Source organism: Lathyrus oleraceus, chromosome 6 (genome assembly GCF_024323335.1).
Source record: "Lathyrus oleraceus cultivar Zhongwan6 chromosome 6, CAAS_Psat_ZW6_1.0, whole genome shotgun sequence".
Classification (NCBI taxonomy): Eukaryota; Viridiplantae; Streptophyta; class Magnoliopsida; order Fabales; family Fabaceae; genus Lathyrus; species Lathyrus oleraceus.
Window position 1 is genome coordinate 98,855,627 of NC_066584.1, and position 22,889 is coordinate 98,878,515.

Sequence of the window (22,889 nt, forward strand, 5' to 3'; positions counted from 1 at the left end):
CATGTGTTGGATCCTCATGAAGCAATCCTTATCACACCTCAAGGTGATTACATGTTAGATCCTCATAAAGGAATCCTGTATGCCCCTCGAGGAGATTACATGCTCTATCGTCATGAAGAACTCCTTTATGCTCTCGAGGAAATTACATGCTCGATGCTCATGAAGGACTCCTTGCCATCCCCTGAGGAAAATACATGTTGGATCTTCATGATGGACTCATTGCTACCCCTCAAGGAGATTACATGTTGGATCCTCATGAAGGAGTCCTTACCGCCCCTCGAGGCGATATCATTCATTAAATACTCATATAAGATCTTTTGCATCACCATGCGGTGATCAGAAGCATTGGACTCCTTGAAGGGAACCTTAGAACTCCCTTACAACAGTAAGGGCATCTCCAAACGAGGACTTTCATCCCAAAAAATAAACATTTAAATCTATAATACAAAGTGGTCCACAAAGATGAATTAATAATATATTATTGATTAAAGACCCAATGGGGAAAAAGGATTACCAAAAATGTCAATACGATATAGGGACAAAAACTCAATATAAAACCACTAAAATAACATGAGTGGAAAAACCCTGAGATCATTGGTCCTCAAAGGCATCCTCAAAGAAAGGGACATTGTCTGCTTGTGACTTATTCATGGTGATTTCCCCAATAGGTGGGGCACATTCGTCGTCCTCCACCTGAAATCCCCATACCACCTTAAACAAATACATATAACTTAAATTCAACCCCAGATAGATAAAGTTCATTTGTTCTTTCGCATGTAAGAAGTATAGATCAGAAATCTCGACCATGTCATCCTTAAGGATAAACATTTACTCTTCAAGTCTCTTGAGATAATCAAGGGCCTCATTCAAAGTGCTCTTCATTTTTATGGCAGAAGTAGTGTGAGTTCGTCCCCGGGGGCTTGAGAAGAGACTCCTCCCTGCTTTGGAATATTTGGTGAAGGTTCATAAAAAACAAGACATTACGTTATGCTCTTTGTGACCTCTTTTGAAATTTGAACGACCAGATGTCTTGTGGGGACTAATGGAAATTGACGCTCAGCTCTCCTCCTAGCCAAGAGTTCCTTTCTCTCAGCTAATAGATCTATTGACATTTTTTATATGCAAAGATTATAGAGAAAAACAAGTTAGAAAAATATTTAAGAAACAACCTTAAACAAATATGTTAGCCAGCGACAGACTCTCCTAGATATTCATCTATCCCACTATCGTCTCCTAGATCCAAAGATATCAAGGAATGAGAACACATAAACTTGAAGCTGATCCATTCTTGAACCACCTACCGGTCAAGGGAGGTGAGACAAACAAGAGAAAAACTAGTAGTGATCTTTGGATCACCTCGTCTAAGACAATAGAAAACTAGGGGCTCTAGTCACCCCGATCATGACCATCGAAGCGCCATTTTCCCCCCAAATACACATAAACTTGTCTTTTTATTCTGTGTAAGGTTTGGAGTGGGGTTTCAGTATCTTTTTTCCTAGGAGGCTAAACAAAGTTACCCAAACACTAATGGGGGTAGGTTTGACACTATAGAAAGAAAATAATACCCCAACGGTGGGAGGGACCACCATCTAGCAATAGTGAATCTCGAAGTCTCTAATAATACCCCAAACATTTGGTGTAGCTTTAGAAGGGACGACATTGGCGGTCGTCGAGAATTTTGCCTCAAACGATGTGAAGGAGATTAAGACCTCCAAATCATAAATTACCAAGAAGTGAAAGTAGAAATAGGGATTGAGTGAATCATCCATGACAATGATATTAGCACCCTTCCTTTGAGAACAAGACTCCAAGATCATATCTTTTCGTGCCCAATACGGAAAAGCCCAATTTTTTGCCAAAAAGCCATTATCCTTTCCTCATAAGAATACATGTGTAAAATCCTAAACATTAATGTGTTTGTCACCCGTCCATATTATTTCCTGAAAAGAACAATAAAAGCATGAAAGTTACTATAAAAAGCATATGGGCCTTCATCTCCCGAGAATCCCAACTTGTGATGTTAAAAGCGCATGGGCTCGTTAAAAGTATCCCAAAGAAAAATAATTATTAAGAATAGGGTGGGAAGATAAAGAACGGAGTCGTACCTGTAACTACAATCAAGAACTTTTAGAAAACTTATTTTTCACCCATACGAACAATTGACTGTATGAGTAAAATTTTGAGCGAAAAAACATCTGGGAGCGTATCCTATAACCTCCCCACACATAGGTAATGCCTTACGCATGAAGAACTTGGCTAATACACGAGTAACTCATCCCGTGCAGAAGAAATCCGCCCCAAGCTTGATGGACTAGTCCATATGAGAGAAATGAGACTAAATCACTTTGTCATTTCCAAATCCTCATGCTTGAGGAACTATGTATCAGTATTTTCGTAAAGGGGGCTTAAAAGGTGACATGAAGACCTTCAGTTTCCCATTTATCAGTTCAACCACCCCTTTATTGAATGTATCACCCTTTGTTAAATATCTCGTCTTACTCTATGATAAGTAGCATAACGTGGAAATGATTGATGTGTCCTTGTCCACTCTCTAAGTGGTTTTTATTTCCAAGGAAGCCTAAGATTCATGTACGGAACATATATAAATATTCCATCATCATGGTTAAAGATAGTCCTAACTTCTACATAAAATTACACGCATACAGAGTTTTTCACCCCACGTGAGCTAACTCTTAACCTCACAACAACCTTAAAGCCTCTATAAGCCCTTAATCTCTAGAAGTTGTAACGCATTTGTACTTTTAGCAAATACAAAACCTTTTATGGTTAGTTTATTTGCACAATGATTTCCTCCCTATAAATGTGAGAGATAAAAAAGTCATGTTATGAGTAAAATTAATACAATTGAACCATTTATTTCTAACCGGTCAAGGAACTATGGTATAACATTTAAAAACTAAATAAATTAATCTAGATTCTATTTCTAACCATAACTTATACCATCCATTTTTGAAGGAAAATTTTGTGACATGCATGGCTCTTTCAAGTTTAGCTTAAAGGGCATTTGCTTAACCAATATTTACTGCAAAACAAATTTAAAATAGAGACACATAATTTTTAAGAGTGCCATCACATGAAAAGCTAAACCATTTATGTTGCATTTGGTCCATTTGACATAGCGAGGAGAGCAAATTACCTTTAGATTAAATTTGACTTATGAGGATGCATATAAGTCCCAAAGGCTTTTAAAATAACAAATTTGGAAATTTAATCTTAGATTGGAAGTTTGGAAGCATTTGTAGAGATAAACACATTGGAGTTGATCATGTTAATCAAGGTGTCTCAATTAACTTTACTATGGTTGAACTTGGGTTGGTTCCTATAGAACTATATGACACCAAGAAAATTATGGACTGCCGAGAGAATGACCATAACACATTAAGGTGACCAAAATTTCCTACATATATCCTATATATTTGAAAATGAGACATGCTTAAGGTTTAAATTGATGGTGAAGCTCAAATAGGACTACATTTTAATTGCTAGAGGACAATTGAAGAAAATATTTAAGGGGTTTTCAAGCATGATTCATATATATTTAACATAGAAGGAAGATGAAAATCTCTCATGCTTAGGTTTTCATCATTAGGAAGTTTTTTTTCATTAGTCTCTAGACTTGGAGAAAATTAGGGGAGGAATGTTATAATTCTAGATCACCTTTCCCCAACTACAATGTTGTGCATTTGTGTTTTATATCAAATAGGCTTCATTGAAAGATAATCCATTTGTAGGGAATTGGTTCCAAACAAGAGTAACTACCTAAGAGACTTTATGATAGAGATAAGGATAGCCAATAAAGGGAGAAATTATGATTCTCCATTGATTATTGTAAATGAAATATTTGACATGGACCTTCAGATGAGTCTGGATGCAAGGAGTAATATTGAGAACTTTAATGGGCGAAGCCACACTAAGGATTTGACCAAAACTTGATAGAGGAGCCATCTCCCGGAGACCAAAAAGAGTGGGAAAAAATATTTTTGAATTTATACTTGATGTTTTGTTGTGATTGATCACTCTACTTATCAAGAAAGTACCTCATTGGTTGGATGAATGGTAGAGATTAGAGATCCCAATAGAGTTTTAAGTTGGCTCCTTCATTAATCTGAGAGAGAGGTATTATACGCAAACCTTCTTGATTTGTAAGTTTGCAAGTTTTGTGCCAAGCAACAGTTACAAGCTTTTCAGTATTCATATATATACTCCGAATGAAATTTTTCATCAATTTTCACTTCTTTGATTAGATTTAAGATCTGTGAATAAACTTGAATGTTGTAGGTTAACATGCTTTGTGTCACACTTTTAACCAATTCAATTCTTCTAGCTATGGAAATAAAATAGGCTTTCCAGGCTGATAACCTGACCTTTACATTGTTTTTAAAGGTTTGGAGAAAGAAAATCTTTGATTTTCCTTTGAAAAATAGAACCCCTTGAATAAGTAAAGAGGAGAAAACCAATTTTAAAACAAGCTCCAAAGCAATATGAGAAAGCTTATTAGTAAAAACTAAGTCACAAAAGATTGTCAATTTATTATGATTGACATACTAATCAAAAGCTTGAGCATGTCTACAGAACAGATTCATCAACTAAAGAATATTTGATTGACTAACTCTGCAAAAAAATCACAATCAGAAACATATAAATTATGTAAGACAACTTTAATACCTTTGGGCCTAAGACTAGGTCAAAGGATCCATCTTGAGTTAGCTTGAAAATGCCTCTACTTAGGACTTCCTCAACCACCTAAAAGAGGGGGCGAGAAAGAGCCATTTTATCTTTATCATTTATAGAAATAGAAAGTCTAGCAAATTGGACGATAACACCAACCCAGTGGCACAAAACCGAGTTGAAGCCAAAGGATTTTAGAACATTCATGAGGAATTTTTAGTCAATAATATCAAATGTCTTTGGTATGTCTATTTTAAGAGAAATGTTGCATCAAAAAATCATTTTGTGCAAAATATTTATGACTTTAGAAGTCAAGCCAATGCATTCTTTGATTTGTCTTCTTTGAATAAAATCTCTTTACTCTTTTGAAATAAGAAAATGGAGAATTTGAGATAATCTATCACTTAAAAAATTGGTGATTATTTTGAACTTGAAGTTGATAGCTATAGGTATAAACTTGTCCATTGAATTAGCTTCACCATCCTCTGGAATCAAAACAAACAATGTAGTTAAAGTTTATGTTAAGGAGAATCCAACCTTTGGAAAAGAACTCCAAAACAACCTTGAACACCCCAACAACATCGATCAAATTTTATCCTCCTAAATATGATAAATTATATGGATCAACTTTTATTATAATATTTTATCAAAAATTCTATCAAAAAATTATGTTTGTATCCAAATTATTAATCTTAAGATCTTTTTTAATAATTTCTCTTATAATTTTTCTAGATTTTTTCTCCCATGTTTCGAACAAACATCCCCGCTTCTAATATAATACTAGTAATACTTTCAAAGTCATTTGCCAAATAAATAGTATTTGAAATATTAAATAAATTTTAATGTTGATTTAACTATTTAATCATCATAACATTAATTTCTGTCAAAGAAAAGTTGAATATATTTTAATATTTAGTTTAATATATTCACACTAAACTTAAATTTTCACATGTAAAATTATATTCAATATATACATGTAAACAACATGGAGATGATGAACCAATATTTGTTTGAGTAAAAAAATGTATAGAAAAAGCAATGAATATGAAAGAGAAGCCAACATGATATACTTTCATCTTCTTCCTTTACTTTTTCAAAAATCACCAACTTAAAAGGTTATTGTGGAAACAAATACAATTACAAGAATCCAAAGCAAAAATAGCCAAATCTCTTTATTAAAAAAGAGAAAAGTAATGTACAAAATAGATAGAGACAGCCATATACTTAAACCCAGCTAAAAAAACAGAGTAAAAAAAAATTACACCCAAAAAATTATATTTTAAAAAACAAAACAAAACAAAAAACCATAAATAAAATAAAATATCAATATGGTTGTTTTTCATTGACAACAACGTCAACACTAGCACCGCAAGACAAGAACCTATGAAAAATCCGAAACAGCGTATTACACGAAATTTCCCTCATTTTCCTCAAAACCAAACACTTCCTTCTCCTACCTTGGTTCCGTTTCTTCCTTCCACCACCACCACCACCACCGCCGCCGCCGCCGCCACTGTGAGCCACTTTCTCTTTCACCCTCCCAAAACATTTCTGGGTTTTCTCCGGCACGGTTTCTTTTCTCGAAAACGTATAGCTCTTAAGATACATCTGTCTGCATGAGATACTATCCACCACCCTGGGATGACCATGACCGCCGTTCAAGCTGACCGATTTGACAAACTCTGCATCCGATTCCGGCCATTTGTAGAGGTTGACGTAATTGGCTCGAACCGGCACGCGTGGGTCACGTGCGTCGTTGACACAGTTTGATATGCAAACAGAATTCATCTTCTTCTGTTTTGTTTTTGTGTTGTGTGTAGAGAGACTCTACTAGTCTGGTTTGGTTTGGGTTTTATATAATTTGAAAAGGGAAATTAATTACTGTAATTAGTTAAAACGGAAAACTAATTAATTAATTAATTAATGATATGATGAGAGGACATTAAAGGCTTGGATTGCAAGAAAAGCGTGTGGAAAAGGAGAGAGAGAGAGGGGTCATGTTATGTTATCATGTGTGATGATTTGCAATCACTGTGTTTTATTTTTTTATGTTTGTAAAAATATCATGAATTGAATGTGTGTAAGAGTTTGTGGTGTTAGGCAAGAGTTTGATGGCCTAAAGTAATTTCAGGTTAATCTATGTATTGAAATGGGTTTTGTGAAATAATCACGTTTCTTTTTTTGATAATTTTTGTGTATTTCTTACTTCTCCTTTTGTTTGCATTTGATGACATGAGTTATTCTGCCAGAGTTGCTACTGTACTTTGCTAGTAGTACTAAATTGAATTGAATTAACTTAATTGTATGCTATGATCCCGTTTTTTACACCAATACTAATATCTGCATTGTTAACCATAGTTAACCGGTGAAAAGTTTTTTTTTCAAAATAACAAATTTTTATTTATAAAAAAATAAAAGTTATTTTATAATAGAAATATAAAATTATGTGGTTAATCAAATAAATTATATATATATATATATATATATATATATATATATATATATATATATATAATATATATATATATATATATATATATATATATATATATATATATATATATATATATATATATATATATTCAACTACACTAAATAGATATTTTGTTAAATCAATTATGGTGTTAATTGTGTGAAGAAATTCGATTAAATGTATCTGAGTATGAAAAAATTATGATTACTAATTAAAAAACTACATTAAATAAATATGAATCGTTTTAATTTATTTTTTAAGAACATATATTAGAAAATCTACAAATAAAAATGTTTTATTGAAAAAAACAATAAAAAAAGAGTTAAATTTTAATAAAATCAAGACATTTTTTTAAAAATAAAACAGTATTCTCTCAATTTTTTTTGTTATAAATCGTTTGTTTATTTGAGGAGTATTAAAAAATATAATAATTATTTTATAAAAATGAAAAATAACAAAATATTTTACAAGATTATTTCATTAATATTATGTGAAAGATAAATTAAAAAAAATTGAAATAAAAAATAATAAATATATAAGAATGTAATAAAAAAATATTAATTATTCATTATTATTATAAAATAATTTATATTTTGATACGAATATTTTTCTCAAACACATAATTAAAAACAGAGGGAGTATATTTAACTTTTAACTTGTGTCATTGTCCAATAAATATTTTAAAATTTAAATAGTAAAAATGATCATATTTAAAACGTAATTGAAATACTAATATAAAAAAAGTTTAATTGAATTACAAATATATAAAAAAAGAAGTAATTTTAAACTTTTATTTCATAAAAATTAATATTTATTTTTAAAATTTAATATCATAATTTATTTAATATTATATATTTTATTGATTAATAAAATAAAAAATTAATTAACGAGTTATAAATAAAATAAATTGTTGATAACATATATTTTTGTAGTTAACTTAATAATAAAATTGATAAAAATATTATATTTTTATTTATTTATTTTATAAAAAAAACACTTTTCATCATAAAATATGATGAATAGTGTTTGAATTTAGATATTATCCTGTGGTTGTGTAGTGTGAGTAGATTTGTAGTGTTGTGGAGTAGAAGTACAAAGAGTACACACACGTGTGAGTAGTGTTTACCAAGAAATGCATGCTCTTAATGGCAGTATTTACATTTATTTTTGTCTGATTTATAGCAGCATTTATCTTCGTGTTGAAAAGCGTGAGAAAGATAAACCCAATTATCCCCGATGGATGAGAGCAAAAATTCTATTTTTGAAATTAAATGACTTGTATTTTCTAAATTATTTGTTTGGAAGTTTAAAAAGAAAGAGTACGGAGGACTTTAAAAAAAATGAATGAATATTTGTTTTAATTTTAAAAATTAATTTATAAATAGTTTTGAAGATTCTTTTTGTTGATAATCTTATTTCTAAAAAGTATTTTAAAGTGATATAATATTATAAATTTGTCGGTAATAAAAATTGTACAATTTTTTTTCTTTTTTCTTTTCAAAAACTAAAAATCAAATATAAAAACCTTTAAAATCTATTTAGGTTTTTCAATCAAATTATGGAAGGATGAATGGTGAAAAGATTCCATGTTACAACAATTAATTTTACAACAATTAATTTGGTTTAATCATTAGCTTGGGAAACCATTTGTTAACACATTTTCGAGCTTATATCTAGCAAAATGTAGACTATAATTATCAATTTAGTGTCGAGGATTTATTTTAATGAAATGTCAATCAATTTTAATGTATTTTGTTAAATATTTTAAAAATCGGAGTGAATGAGTCGTTTCAATCGGTTGTGGTCAACCTTTCAAAACCGTTAGTGGATCAAAACTAAAATAAAATCGAAAAAATTGGATTGAACCGTTAGAACTAAAGAATCGAAGCCGATTTTGTAAAATCGTCCGATTCAAAAAAAATGGATACAATTAACCATTTCTTAAATTATTTTTAAAATTTTAATATGTCAATATCAAAACTTAACATACATTTTCCAATCACAAAAAAGAATTCCAAATTTGTTTTACAACTATACAAACTTCTAAATTTTGTCACTCCATTATAATTTTTCTTTTAACCAAACTTAATCATCATTACACCGTCTCTTTTAAACATAGTCACGATATCCAACTCAATATTGATTATCGTTCAACTCAATATTATTTGTTATCAATTAAGACTTGTTTGTCGTAGTTCAACTCAAATTCATTTTTTTTTTATTAATAAAATATATTGTATTATTTATTTTTCGTATTCTATCTTATTTTATCTTATTTAATTTATGTATTCTTAATTATTTGAACTTTATTTTAGTTATTATATTCTATTATTGTAATTTTGGTTTGAATTAGTTTAACTTATTTTTATTATAATTATCTAATTTGGTCAAAGTATTCTTAAATGAAAGTTGAAATGAAGTGTAGAACTATGTTATGTTATTATATATATTATTGATATTGTTGTATTTGTAATAGATTTTTGAAATATTTATTTTATTAAGTTGTGAATGTATGATTATGTGTGACATATCAATAAAATTTAGTTTCATATTATTAGTTTGTTTAATAAAGGGTTCGACCGTAAGTTTAACCGGTTGAACCAATTAAACCTTAAATCGTAAGTTTCACATGTTCAATCTCCGGTCCGATTTTTAAAACATTGATTTTGTCATGTTATGCTAAATATGATTATGTGCAATAATAAGTCAATTTATTATCGCAAAACAATTTCATGGACCTTCTTATCATATCTTCAAGTCTTCTAGCACTTGTTTCATTAACAATAGTTCGTAATTTCCTTATTCTATAGCTCTAAATTATGTTGTAACACTTGATCGAACAACTACTTTTTGTGTCTTACTTCTTCACGCAACTAGGTTTCCACAAAGAAGTTACAATATCCTAGATCAAAAGTAGATCTTCTATCACTCACTAAACCTTCTAATAACAATAAAAAACCATAAGTATAAATAATATTTATCTACATCTTTTGTGCATAGACGATATTAATGTTTGTTTTAAAATTGAAAGGGATTTTTCTATCTTTTAATATACCTTAAAAGATGTAAGTGTAAGTTCTTCTAAAAATATTAACACCCGCGACTCCATGCTCAATTGTGGTGTCAATTTCTAATGTTACACGCACAAAAGGAACCAGCATCACTATAACAAACAAAATGATATGGTATATGACACACGATGAAAGTTTAAATATCAACGAGCTTCGAACAACTCAAAGTTTCTTCCGCGATGCATCAATGTAGATAAGTTATTGATTAATCTCATAACATGTATACAAGTTTAAACTTGGAAGTAAGGGATGTTACTTGTTCAATCCAAAATAACGAGTTGTTAGAAACGTAAACTAAAAAAATCGTTAAAAAAATAAAATAACGTGAAAGACCAATTGACTTATTTTTAAAATGGATTAAATAAATTTCAACGAATTTAATGAGGTTGGTTAATTTTCAGTGGTCTAGGTTAAAATATCAGCCCGATGTTAGGTTTGAGCTCCCTTCTTATATGGAGAAATACTCAAATATGATTAACTCATTTGTCTCACTTATTTAAGTGGAGAGGATCAATTTAGGGTTGAGAGAGATAGAGAGAAAATAAGGATTCAAAAGAGAGAGAAAAGGAGAGAAACTCATTCTCGTTTTTCTGCAACTAGTCTCACTAAATCGACGATCTCTGATTTGTTAACCATCAGATCAAGCTCAAATTTAGAAGGTAGTTCATAACACATGTATCTAACTTTTGAAACTTCAAAATTTCAAAACATTGTTTGAGGTGAGAGTTATCTGCTTCGCACTAAAGTTTCAAATTTGGGAAATTTTTCAGTTTTTTATTCTTATTTGTAAGCTAGTTTGCTTTGTGATTTGTGGTTATTGACACTAGTTTGTGAATCACTTTAAGACTCTCTTGTACCCTTAATTGATTATAGTGGAGTTAGTTATTTGGTCTGGATGACTCATAGTTTTTACTCTCATGTTGAGGGGTTTTCCATGTTAAAAATATCGGTGTTCTCTTGTGCCTTTATTTGTTTGATTTATCGTCTTATATTTGTTGTTGATCCTCAAGGTTTCTACAAGTTTGGGGAATTTTATATCCATTGCGTATCAGTCTATTATTGTGTCTTAATTTCTCATCATAGTGGCATCATAGCTCTTGGTTAAGGTCTATTTACTTGTTTGAATGATGGACTCAAATACAAAGATGAATATGGTATTATTGAATGGTTCTAATTACCGTTTATGGAAGGGCAAGATAAAAGACTTACTATTTATGAAGAAATAGCATTTGTCGATTTTAGTTCCGCAAAGCCGGATTTTGTGTTTAATGAAGAATGGGAGTTTGAACATCAACAGGTATGTGGTTTTATTCGACAATATATAGAAGATAATGTTTATAATCATATTGCTAATAATACATATGCAAAAACTTTGTGGGAGAAGATAAAGTCATTGTATGCCTCTAAGTCAAAGAATAATAAATTGTTCTTGTTGAATAGCTTCATAAATTTGAAGTATAAGAAGGGGACTTCTATTTTAGATCAGTTGAGTGAATTTCAAGGGCTCCTTGATCAGATATCATGAATGAGTATCAAATTTGATGATGAACTTTTGGGACTATTTCTATTGCTATCTTTATCGGAGTCCTAGGAGACGTTTTGGGTTTCTATCATAAGTTCTGCTCCTATAGGTGTTGTTTCTTTGGAAACAGATAAGGGTTGTATTCTTAATAAGGAGATGATAAGGAAGGCACATGGTTCTTCATCTTAACCCGAGGTACTTGTCACTAGAAATAGGGGAAAAGTCATAAAAAGGAACTAAAAGATGGTAGAGAGAATAGAATAAGCAAGTCCAAGATGCGATACAAGAATCTGAAGTATTATTATTGTCATAAAACATGACACATACAGAAGTATTGATATCCGCGGAAAAGAGATAATAAAGACAAGAATGGTAAGTCTAAACAAAGATACCATGAAGATCATGATGATGATCATGTTACTACTGCTACTAGTGATGATCTTGTTATTCTCCGTGATCATGAGTTTGTTATTCTTGTATCTGACGCGAGCATGTGGATAGTTAATAGTGGTGTTACATCGCATGTTACACCAAGGAAGGATTTCTTCATATCTTATACTTCTGGTGATTTTGGAGTGTTGAAGATGGGTAGTGATGGTGTATCTAAGGTTATTGGTGTTGGTGATGTTTGCTTGCAAACCAACATGGGAATGCAATTGTTGCTTAGAGGTGTCAAACATGCTCCAGATGTCCGCTTTAATTTGAACTCTGTGTACATCCTAGATGTTTGTGGTTATGATAATCACTTTGGTTATGGAAAATGGAAACTCAATAAAGGTAACCTGGTTGTGGCTATATCGTAAAAGCTTTCTAAACTGTATTGGACAAAAGCTTTGGTTTCTAGGGACAGTGTGAATGATATCAACATGGAAGCATCTTTGTGGCACCAAAGACTTAGTCATATTAGTGAAAATTGGCTTAATATTTTGGCCAAAAAATATATTTTTCCTAGATTAAAGAATGTAGATTTGGAGAAGTGTTCTCATTGCATGGCTGGTAAATTGACTATAGTATTTTTGAAGACACATCCTCCCTCAAGGAAGTCAAAGTTGCTTCAATTGGTATATTCTGATGTTTGTGGTCCATCAAAGGTAAAATCCTTTAGTGGTTCACTTTATTTTGTTACCTTTTATTGATGATTGCTCCAGGAAACTATGGGTTTATACCTTGAAGACAAAATATCAAGTGTTGGAAAAGTTCAAAGAATTCCATGCTTTGGTTGAGAGGCAGACATGCGAGAATTTGAAATGTGTTCATTCAAACAATGATGGAGAGTATTATGGACCATTTGATTCCTATTGCAAGAAGCATGGTATTGCACATGAAAAGACTCCTTATAAAACTCCTCAATTGAATGGTTTAGCAGAGAGTATGAATCAAACACTAATTGAGAGAGTAAGGTGTATGCTCTCTAAAACTAAGTTGTCTAATCATTATTGGGGCAAGGCACTTTACACGGTAGTGCATGTTCATAATCCCACTTCTACTGTTGCTTTAAACAATGAAGTTCTAGACAAAATTTGGTTTGGAAAGAATGTCAAGTATGACCGTTTGAGAGTCTTTGGTTGTAAGGCTTTTGTGTATATTCCAAGGGGTGAAAGATCCAAGTTGGATGCAAAGTCAGAACAATGTATTTTCATCGGCTATGGGCAAGATGAGTTTGGTTACAGGTTGTATGATCTTATAAGGAAAAATATTATTCGAAGCCACGAAATGATGTTTATGGAAGACCAAACTATTGAAGACATTGATAAGGTATAGAAGGCTGCACCTAAGAAAGATATCAGTTTGTCTAATGTTGATCTAGTTCGGATATCTAGTCATAATCTGGATGTTATTGGTGGTGATGATCACAATGGTGAGCAATATGATTATGTTGATTATTAACAACTTGGAGGTGAGGTAAATATTCCAACTAATGATAGTGAAGGGAGGAGCGATATGTCACGGGAAAGGAATATTGGTGAAGCTCCAGAATCATCTCAAGTTCAACTTAGGAGGTATAACAGGCAGAGACAATCTTCTACAAGGTATAATTCTGATGAGTATGTGACCTTGATTGATGAGGGTGAACTCGAGTGTTTTTAAGAGGCCACGGAAAGTGATGAAAATAAAAAGTGAATAGATGCAATGCATGATGAGATGAAATCATTGTATGATAATCATACTTATAATTTAGTGAAACTTCCTAAAGGCAAAAAGGGATTTGGAAAACAAATGGATTTATAGAGTTAAACATGAGAGCAACTCTAAATATTCAAGATATAAAGTCATATTTGTGGTGAAAGGTTTCTGTCAAATAAAAGGTGTTGATTTTAATGATATTTTATCACTTGTTGTAAAGATGTCATCAATTAGAACCGTGTTGAGTTTAGCTACTACTCTTGATTTAGAGGTTGAGCAAATGGATGTGAAAACGACTTTCCTTCATGGTGATTTGGAGGAAGAGATCTACATGAGACAACCTGATGGTTTTCAAGTTAAAGATAAAGAAGATCATGTGTGTAGATTGATAAAGAGTTTATATGGGTTGAAGCAAGCTCCAAGGAAGCGGTACAAGAAGTTTGAGTATGTTATGTGTGATCAAGGATACCAGAAGACTACTTCAGATCATTACGTCTTTCTTAGAAAATTTTCTAACGATGACTTCATTATCCTGTTGTTATATGTTGATAATATATTTATTATAGGGAAAAGTATTTCTAACATTAACATGTTAAAGAAGCAATTGGGAGAGTCATTTGCCATGAAACACATGTGAGCAGCTAAACATATTCTTGGCATTAGAATCATGTGTGACAGAAAAGAGAAGAAACTTTAGATGTCACAAGAACATTATATTGAAAGAGTGTTGCAGAGATTCGAAATGGAAAGTTCTAAGACGGTAAGCATTCCTCTCACTACTCATTTCAAGTTGAGTTATAATCAAAGTCCTTCAAGTGAATATGAAGCGTTTGATATGAAATGTGTTCCTTATATGTGTTCTGTGGATAGTTTGATGTATGCAATGGTATGTACAAGAATAGGTACAACACATATTATTGGTACAGTCAGTAGATTTTTGTCAAATCCAGGTAGAGAGCATTGGAATGTGGTAAAACGGATTTTTAGGTATCTTCGCGGTACTACTTCTGCGAGGCTTTCTTTTAGAGGAGATAAGCCTAATCTAATGGGGTACTCTGAGTCTGATATGGCAAGAGACATTTGTTGGTGTAAGCCCTAGAGGCCAATACTTTTGTTATTTGTATCGAATTATTTATTATTAATAAAAGGCTTTTTCTTTATTATGTTTGTTTAATAAAGTCCCTAGAATAGCTAGTCCGTTTAATGTATCAAGTGTGACTTAATCATGAGATCCCATTAAACATAAGGACACTATTCTTAAAGTATCTGTAGTCGATCTTTGTTGTGAAGTGAGATAACATTAAAGCATTAAGACTATTATGTATATAGACTGATGATCACATCTCATGGATCATGGATAAGGAGTTATAAAGTCTTAAACATAGGTATGAATATTAAGAGTAATATTTATACTGGATTGACCCGCTATGAGAATACTATATAGAATGTTATGCAAAGTGTCATAAGTTATTCTCATGGTGATGATGGTGTATGTAACATCCCGATAAAAATAAGATAATTATTTAATTTAAGTTAATATTATATTTATTAATTTAATTAAATAATTGGAATTATTGGATTATTATTATTATTATTATTGGAATAATAATTATTGGAAAATATATAAGTTGGAAATAAGGAAAAAGAGTTCCATTTTTGGTAAAAAAGAGTTTTCACGTGAAAACAGAGAAGCGACTCAAAAAGAGGAAAAGGGCAAAGAGGCAGAGCAAGAGGAAGAAGGTTGGAGAAGAGAAGAGCTTGAGGCTAAAGGATTGCCGGATTAACTCAAGTAAGGGGGGTTTATCGTCGTTTAATGGGTATTATGGGTTAACATGTAATGGGTAGTGATAAGTCGTTGATTTGACCCTAATTGGATTATGAATGTTGAAAAATTGTGATGAATAGATGATGTGAAAACTGTAATTGAATCTGTATTTGTGTGAGTTGTGATTTCCCGAACGTATAGCTTTTTACGGAATCGGAATCGGAGGTCCGGAAGTCCTCCAACGGCGGAAAATGCGGAGAATTCTGCATTCTGCTTCGTGTTAGCGCAGGAACAGCTTTCTGTCTTGCGTTAACCGGTTAACCCAGGGTGTTAACCGGTTAACACTGTTAGGAATTGTGAGGTATTGCTGTTTTGCTTGCGTTAACCGGTTAACCCAGGGCGTTAACCGGTTAACACTGTTGTGAGTTGTGAAAATATTGCTGTTCTGTCTGCGTTAACCGGTTAACCCAGGGCGTTAACCGGTTAACACTGTTGAGTTTTGCCAGAAAGCGTGTTCTGTGTTGCGTTAACCGGTTAACCCAGGGCGTTAACCGGTTAACACTGTTGGAAATTGGAAAAATTGATATTTTAGTGTTGTGAACATAATTGGTGATTGGCCTATATCGGTGTGTGATATAGTAAGGATTATTTCCCGTTGTTTTGAGTAGGATAGGTATTAGTAGAGTGTTCTAATACTGTGATTGAGTTATTTGGCATGACATGATATGATTATGTGATAAATATGCTGATGATGTGTGAAAATATACATAATGTTGTGAATGTATATATTATGTATGTAATTGTGGATGGACTGTTTTATGGCTTAGAGTGTGAGCATATGTCCATTGTGGATTGTTGTTGATGTTGCATTGCTAGGTAAATTAGCATGCATATTGTGGCCTTTATGGTGGTAGCTAATTCCCATGGTGAGGAATTAGTGAGTAGATCATTGCGGATTGTTGTTGATGTTTGCATGCTAGGTGATTAGCGTGCATAGCATAGCCCTTGGGGTGGTAGCTAATTCCCGTGGTGAGGAATTAGTGAGTGAGTCACTAGGTCTCAAATGAGTGGGACTAGTGGGCTTGGTAGCCGTATCTGGATTTGATCGGTGAGGTGAACTATATGTTCACGAATAGTCGGTACCGCATGCATGGAGTCTCATTGCATAATGTATGTATGACGTATAATATGAATGGATGTATTCCAATATTATACGTGTGTTTGTGGTGGCATTGGGTATGAGTATGAATTGTGTTGGTATTGAGTATGCCATTTGAGTTGATGCGCCGTTACCGAATGTGTGATATGATTAGGGTGATTAATGTGTTATTTACTTAGCATTACATGATATTTTATAATGCTTATTATATCGATTGAGGAACTCACCCTTACAACTATTTTTCAGGTAACGAGCAGTGATTGAGTAGGAGCTAGTGCTTGAAGTCTAGTGTAGTTCCTCAGTGGGTCATGCTCTGGTAGATGTAACATCGGGATGGGATGTTTTAAATGTTTTATTGTTGGTTGTGAACCAGTTTACATGTAATATGCTACATGTTTTGCATGATTGATTTAATCTCTATCCGCTGCGTATTATGCAAATGCTTTATGTTTTGAATTAATAAAAGAGCATGACAGTTATTATAGTGAATGGTGTGAAGTAATTGTGTGACACCCTTAATTGCATATTTACTCTGATTGATATATATTGTTATTTTAATTAAATATTTGGGGTAATTTAGAAGGGTGTTACAGTGTATACCACCCTTCGACCCGAAACCACTATGGACCCTAGATGTAAAGTTGAATGCCTTATTGTTGATCAAACATTGACCGTAATTGGATGACCATAAAGACAGTTGATGGGTACTCCACGAAGCATGTTGAGGGACATGAGTGACCTAGATGGAATTTTCCCATCTTGCATAGCAGGATAAATGTCTACGGACCCAATATTGAACTGGACAAGAATGACACGGTCTATGCCTTGTGTTCAATATAGACATAAGGGCAAAAGGGTAATTGTACACATAAGTATTATCATAAAAGGATTTGTCAGATCATATGACATTTTCGTATCTTGGGTAGCAGTGATGTGTTGCTAGATACCGCTCACTATTTATTATGTTAAATACGCGATTTAATATAATTACCAATGTCGCGAGAACCTACAGGGTCACACACAAAAGGAAGGATTGATGAGAGATAGAGTAAATAAGGAACACTATAAGGTACGGTGCACTTAAGTGAATTGTAGAACATCGTAAGGTATGGTGCACTTAAGTAGAATACAAAATATGGTAAGGTACCATGTGCTTAAGTGATTTTGGTATATCATAAGATATGGGCCACATACACTTAAATGGTCTTTTTAGCTTACAACCCACACAGGTAGTTCTATATATAGAACCCTTGTATAGAAGCATTTGTTCATATGGAATTTTGTTTCTCTCTTTGTCTCTCACTCAAAGCCTTCATTCATAACAGCTAGCACTGAGATTGAAGGAATCCGTTCATGTGGACTGAGTAGAGGCGTTGTCACCATTCAACGTTCGTGATAACTCCTTAGATCTGCATCAAAGGTTTCAATCACCACAAGAGATAACGATTCTATCACTGATCATGCCCATTCGTAAGGATCACTAAAGGAGACATTTTAAATTTCGCTGCATTTTGGATTGCCATTCTCCTTCAACATTAATTCCAGAAAGTCCACTTCGGGCCACATGATTAAATTTATAGGGGGGGTTATGGCTTGACAATCCAAAGTGCAAAAGTATGTAGCACTCTCTACTACAGAGCTTGAGTTTATTGCAATTACCGAAACATGCAAAGAGTTACTATGGTTGAATAAATTTTTGTAGGAGCTTGTTTTTTTAAAGACAAATATGGGTTATTTGTTGATGGTCAAAGTGTCATTCATCTTGGTAAGAGTTCAACTTTTCATAATAGGTCCAACTCTGCATAGTGTGATCGGTCGCCAAAATTTAATTTGGTTTATTTAATTAAAAGAATTTAAATTAATAATAATAATAATGTGTTTATTATTATTGTCTTGTGGTGATCGGTTATGGCCTTAGATTTCCTTTATTTTATTTTGGGATTTTAAAATATGACCTGCGTGTCGTGCCTCTCTTTTAATCTCTTAATGTAACTGCTTTTCTCATCTCACTCCCTCGTATGTAAAACGAATTTCTTTTATGTAATGTAATGTTATGAAGAAAGAGAAGAATACAATATCAAAGGAGGACAACCTTGAAGATCTTGCTTGGAGAAGCTTAGATCGTTATTAGGTTAGCTTAGGTTCTCTCATTGGCTTGGGAGAACAATTGCGCTAGGGGCCATAACTGTTTCATTTTGTATGTATGTTGATGCATGTGAATGTATGTTGATGCATGTGAGAGATGATTTATACGATAAATGAGCCGGTGAGATCAGAATAATTGTAAATTCCCTCAAATTAAATATTAAGTTTATGCTTTCCAAGTTTTAGCACTCATCAAGACTAGTATCGAATAATGTAGGTTTCGCCTACGCGAGGTGCATATTCTATATTAGTAAGGTGCGATGGGATAATTGTAATATCCAATTGCTAAAACAATGGGTCAAACTTAACTAAACAAATTATAATAAGATTATATATGTTTAGAAGCAAGAGTTGGAAATGATCCATGTGATGGATTGGAATAAGAAGTTATTCACCCAACTAAAATATTCGAGAGTTGTATTAGATACAATTGGAAGGTTTTCCTACCTAAATAACCTAGTTTTGTGTAATCCGCCTACACGCACTTAAAACAAAGTGAAATGTGGATCTCGACCCATTAGAAAATCTTCCAACGAGATTTTCCGAATCAAATGGTGAGGGTCATTTATTTTGATAAAATAGAGGAAGCATATTTAATTAAAGGCCTAATTAAATATGTTATTGATACTTATATTTTCATAATTTTTATGTAGATTACCATGACAACAAACACCTCTAACAATATTTTGCGATCAATCCTTGATAAGGAAAAATTGTCTGGGATAAATTTTCTGGATTGGCACCGAAATTTGAGGATTGTCCTCAAACATGATAGAAAGTTGTATGTCTTGGAGAAACCTGTTCCTGAAGAGGAACCTCCTAGTTATGCACCTAAGGTAGAAAGAGATGCTTATAAGAAGCATGTCGATGATGCCAATGAAACTGCTTGCCTCATGCTAGCTACCGTGAACTCAGAGTTGCAAAAGCAACATGAGAATATGGCAGCGTTCAATATGATCGAACACCTGAAGATGCTCTATCAAGAGCAGGCAAGACATGAAAGGTTTGAAGTTTCAAAAGCCCTTTTTTAAGGCAAGTTAGATAAGGGAGCCCCTGTAGGTCCCCATGTGCTCAAGATGATTGAATATATGGAGAACCTTGAGAGGTTGGGTTTTCCCCTCGGAAAGGAACTTGCGACTGATTTGATCTTGCAATCGTTGCCAGATAGGTTCAGTAAATTTGTCCTTAATTTCAATATGAATGATATGGACAAATCTCTTCCTGAACTGCTAGCCATGTTGATAGCTGCTTAACAGAATCTGAAGTCAAAAGGGAAGTCCATTCTGATGATCGGAGATGGAAAGAGATAGAACAAAAGACCTACCAAGCAGGGTGATAAAGGGAAAGGCAAGGAAGTTGCCAAACCCAAACCCACTGCTCCTGCTTAGAAGCCTAGTGGAGGCATAGCAAAGGAAGGCACCTTCTTCCATTGCGGTAAGACCAGACACTGGAAGAGAAACTGCCCAAAGTACCTAGAAGATAAGAAGAATGGAGTAGAGACTTCAACTTCGGATATTTTTGCTATTGAAATTAATTTATCTACTTCTGCATCATGGGTATTAGATACTGGATGCGGTTCTCACATTTGTACCAATGTGCAGGGGCTAAAAAGGAGTAGAGATTGAGCAAAAGGTGAAGTTGACCTACGAGTTGGCAACGGAGAAAATGTTGTTGCTTTAGCCATAGGAACTTATGTATTGACTTTACCTAGTGGTTTAATAATTCAGTTAGAGAACTGTTATTATGTACCTACAATTAGCAGGTTTCTTGTTTAGACAAGTTTGGTTTTTCATTTATAATAAAGAACAATTGTTGCTCCATTTATTTGAATGATATACTCTATGCTACTGCACAAATGAACAATGGACTATATGTCCTTGATCTTGAAATGCCTATTTATAACATTAATACTAAAAGGATGAAACCTAATGAGTTAAATCCAACTTACCTTTGGCGTTGTCGATTAGGCCACATAAATGAGAAACGCATTTCCAAACTCCATAAAGATGAACTCTTGGACTCTTTTGATTATGAATCATATGAGACATGCAAATCTTGTTTAATTGGAAAGATGAAAAAGTCTCCATTCACAGGAAAAGGTGAAAGAGCTAATGATCTTTTGGCCCTCATACATACTGATGTATGTGGACCATTGGACATACCAGCCATATGAGGTTTTCAGTACTTTATCACATTTACTGATGATTTCAGTAGATATGGTTATGTGTATTTAATGAAACACAAATCAGAGTCCTTTGAAAAGTTCAAGGAATTCAAGAATGAAGTATAAAACTAAATAGGTAAGAATATTAAAACTCTTTGATCAGATCGAGGTGGTGAGTATTTAAGCCTAAAGTTTGATGACCATTTGAAATAGTGTGGGATCATATCCCAACTTACTCCTCTTGGAACACCCCAATGGAACGGTGTATCTGAGAGAAGAAATTGAACCTTGTTAGACATGGTTTGATCCATGAGGAGCCACGCCAATCTTCCAAACTCCTTTTGGGGACATGCACTATTGAGAACAGCTTACACACTTAACCGTGTTCCATCCAAAAAAGTTGAGAAGACACCATATGCGATATGAAGTGGTAAGAAACCACATATGTCTTACATGAAGATTTGGGGTTGCGAAGTTTATGTGAAGCGACAAATTTCAACTAAGCTTGAGCCCAAATCTGACAAATGCTTATTTGTGGGATATCCTAAAGAAATAAGAGGGTATTACTTCTACAATCCTTCTGAGGGCAAAATGTTGTCGCTCGAAATGGAGTTTTCCTAGAAAAGGATTTTATTTCCAAAGGAATCAGTGGGAGGAAAGTAGAGCTTGAAGAAATTAAAGAATCACAAAGCATTGATACACCTATGGAGGAATTAGAGCAGGAAACACAAGTAGTTATGGAAGAGCAACCTGCTCAAGTAGAACAAGACCAACGTAGGTCAAGCAGGATACGTCACCTACCTGAGAGATATGGATATCTCATAACTATTCAAGGTGATGTATTACTCATGGATCAAGATGAGCATGTGACCTACCAAGAGGCCATAACTGGTCCCGAGTCTGAGAAATGGCTAGAATCCATGAAATATGAAATGGATTCCATGTGCACAAACCAAGTTTAGACCTTGGTAAAGCCTCTTGTAGAGTTAACCCTATAAGATGCAAGTGGGTCTTCAAAAAGAAGACTGACATGGATGGTAAGGTACATACCTATTAAGCAAGACTGGTTGCAAAAGGATATAAACAAATTCATGGGGTTGACTATGATGAAACCTTTTCACCAACTGCAATGCTTAAATTTGTTTGGATTTTACTTGCTATCGCTGCATATCATGATTATGAAATATGGTAGATGGATGTCAAAACTATTTTCCTTAATGGGAATATTATTGAGGATGTATACATGACATGGCCTGAAGGATTTGACATACCAGAAGAAGCCCAAAAGATATGTAAGTTACAAAGATCAATCTATGGATTGAAGCAAGCTTTCAGAAGCTGGAATCTTCGTTTTGATGAAACAGTAAAACAATATGGATTCATCAAGAATGAAGATGAGCCTTGTGTATACAAGAAGGTTAGTGGGAGCATGATTGTCTTCCTGGTATTATATGTAGATGACATATTACTCATTGGAAATGATGTCGTTACCCTATAACAAGTAAAGTCTTAGTTGGGGAAAGCTTTTCTATGAAGGACCTGGGTGAAGCAATCTATATATTAGGAATTAGGATCTATAGAGATAGATCATAAAAACTGCTTGGCCTAAGTCAGAGTACATACATAGACAAAGTACCGAGACACTTTAATATGCATGATTCTAAGAAAGGATTCATACATATGCAACATGGCTTGTGTCTATCAAAAACACAATCCCTTTCAGCTAAGGAAGAAGGGGATCGCATGAATAAGACTCCATATGCATCTGCAATAGGAT

The 22,889-nt window shown here is 33.2% G+C and overlaps 1 protein-coding gene across 1 annotated transcript; it reads right to left on the reverse strand.

Moving 5' to 3' along the window:
* Window positions 1–5,839: 5,839 nt before the first annotated feature.
* LOC127092305 (uncharacterized) lies at window positions 5,840–6,722 on the reverse strand. The gene has a single exon (XM_051031143.1). The coding sequence runs from the start codon at window positions 6,475–6,477 to the stop codon at window positions 6,013–6,015; it is 465 nt and encodes a 154-aa protein (XP_050887100.1). The 5' UTR covers window positions 6,478–6,722; the 3' UTR covers window positions 5,840–6,012.
* Between the last annotated feature and the right edge of the window lie 16,167 nt (window positions 6,723–22,889).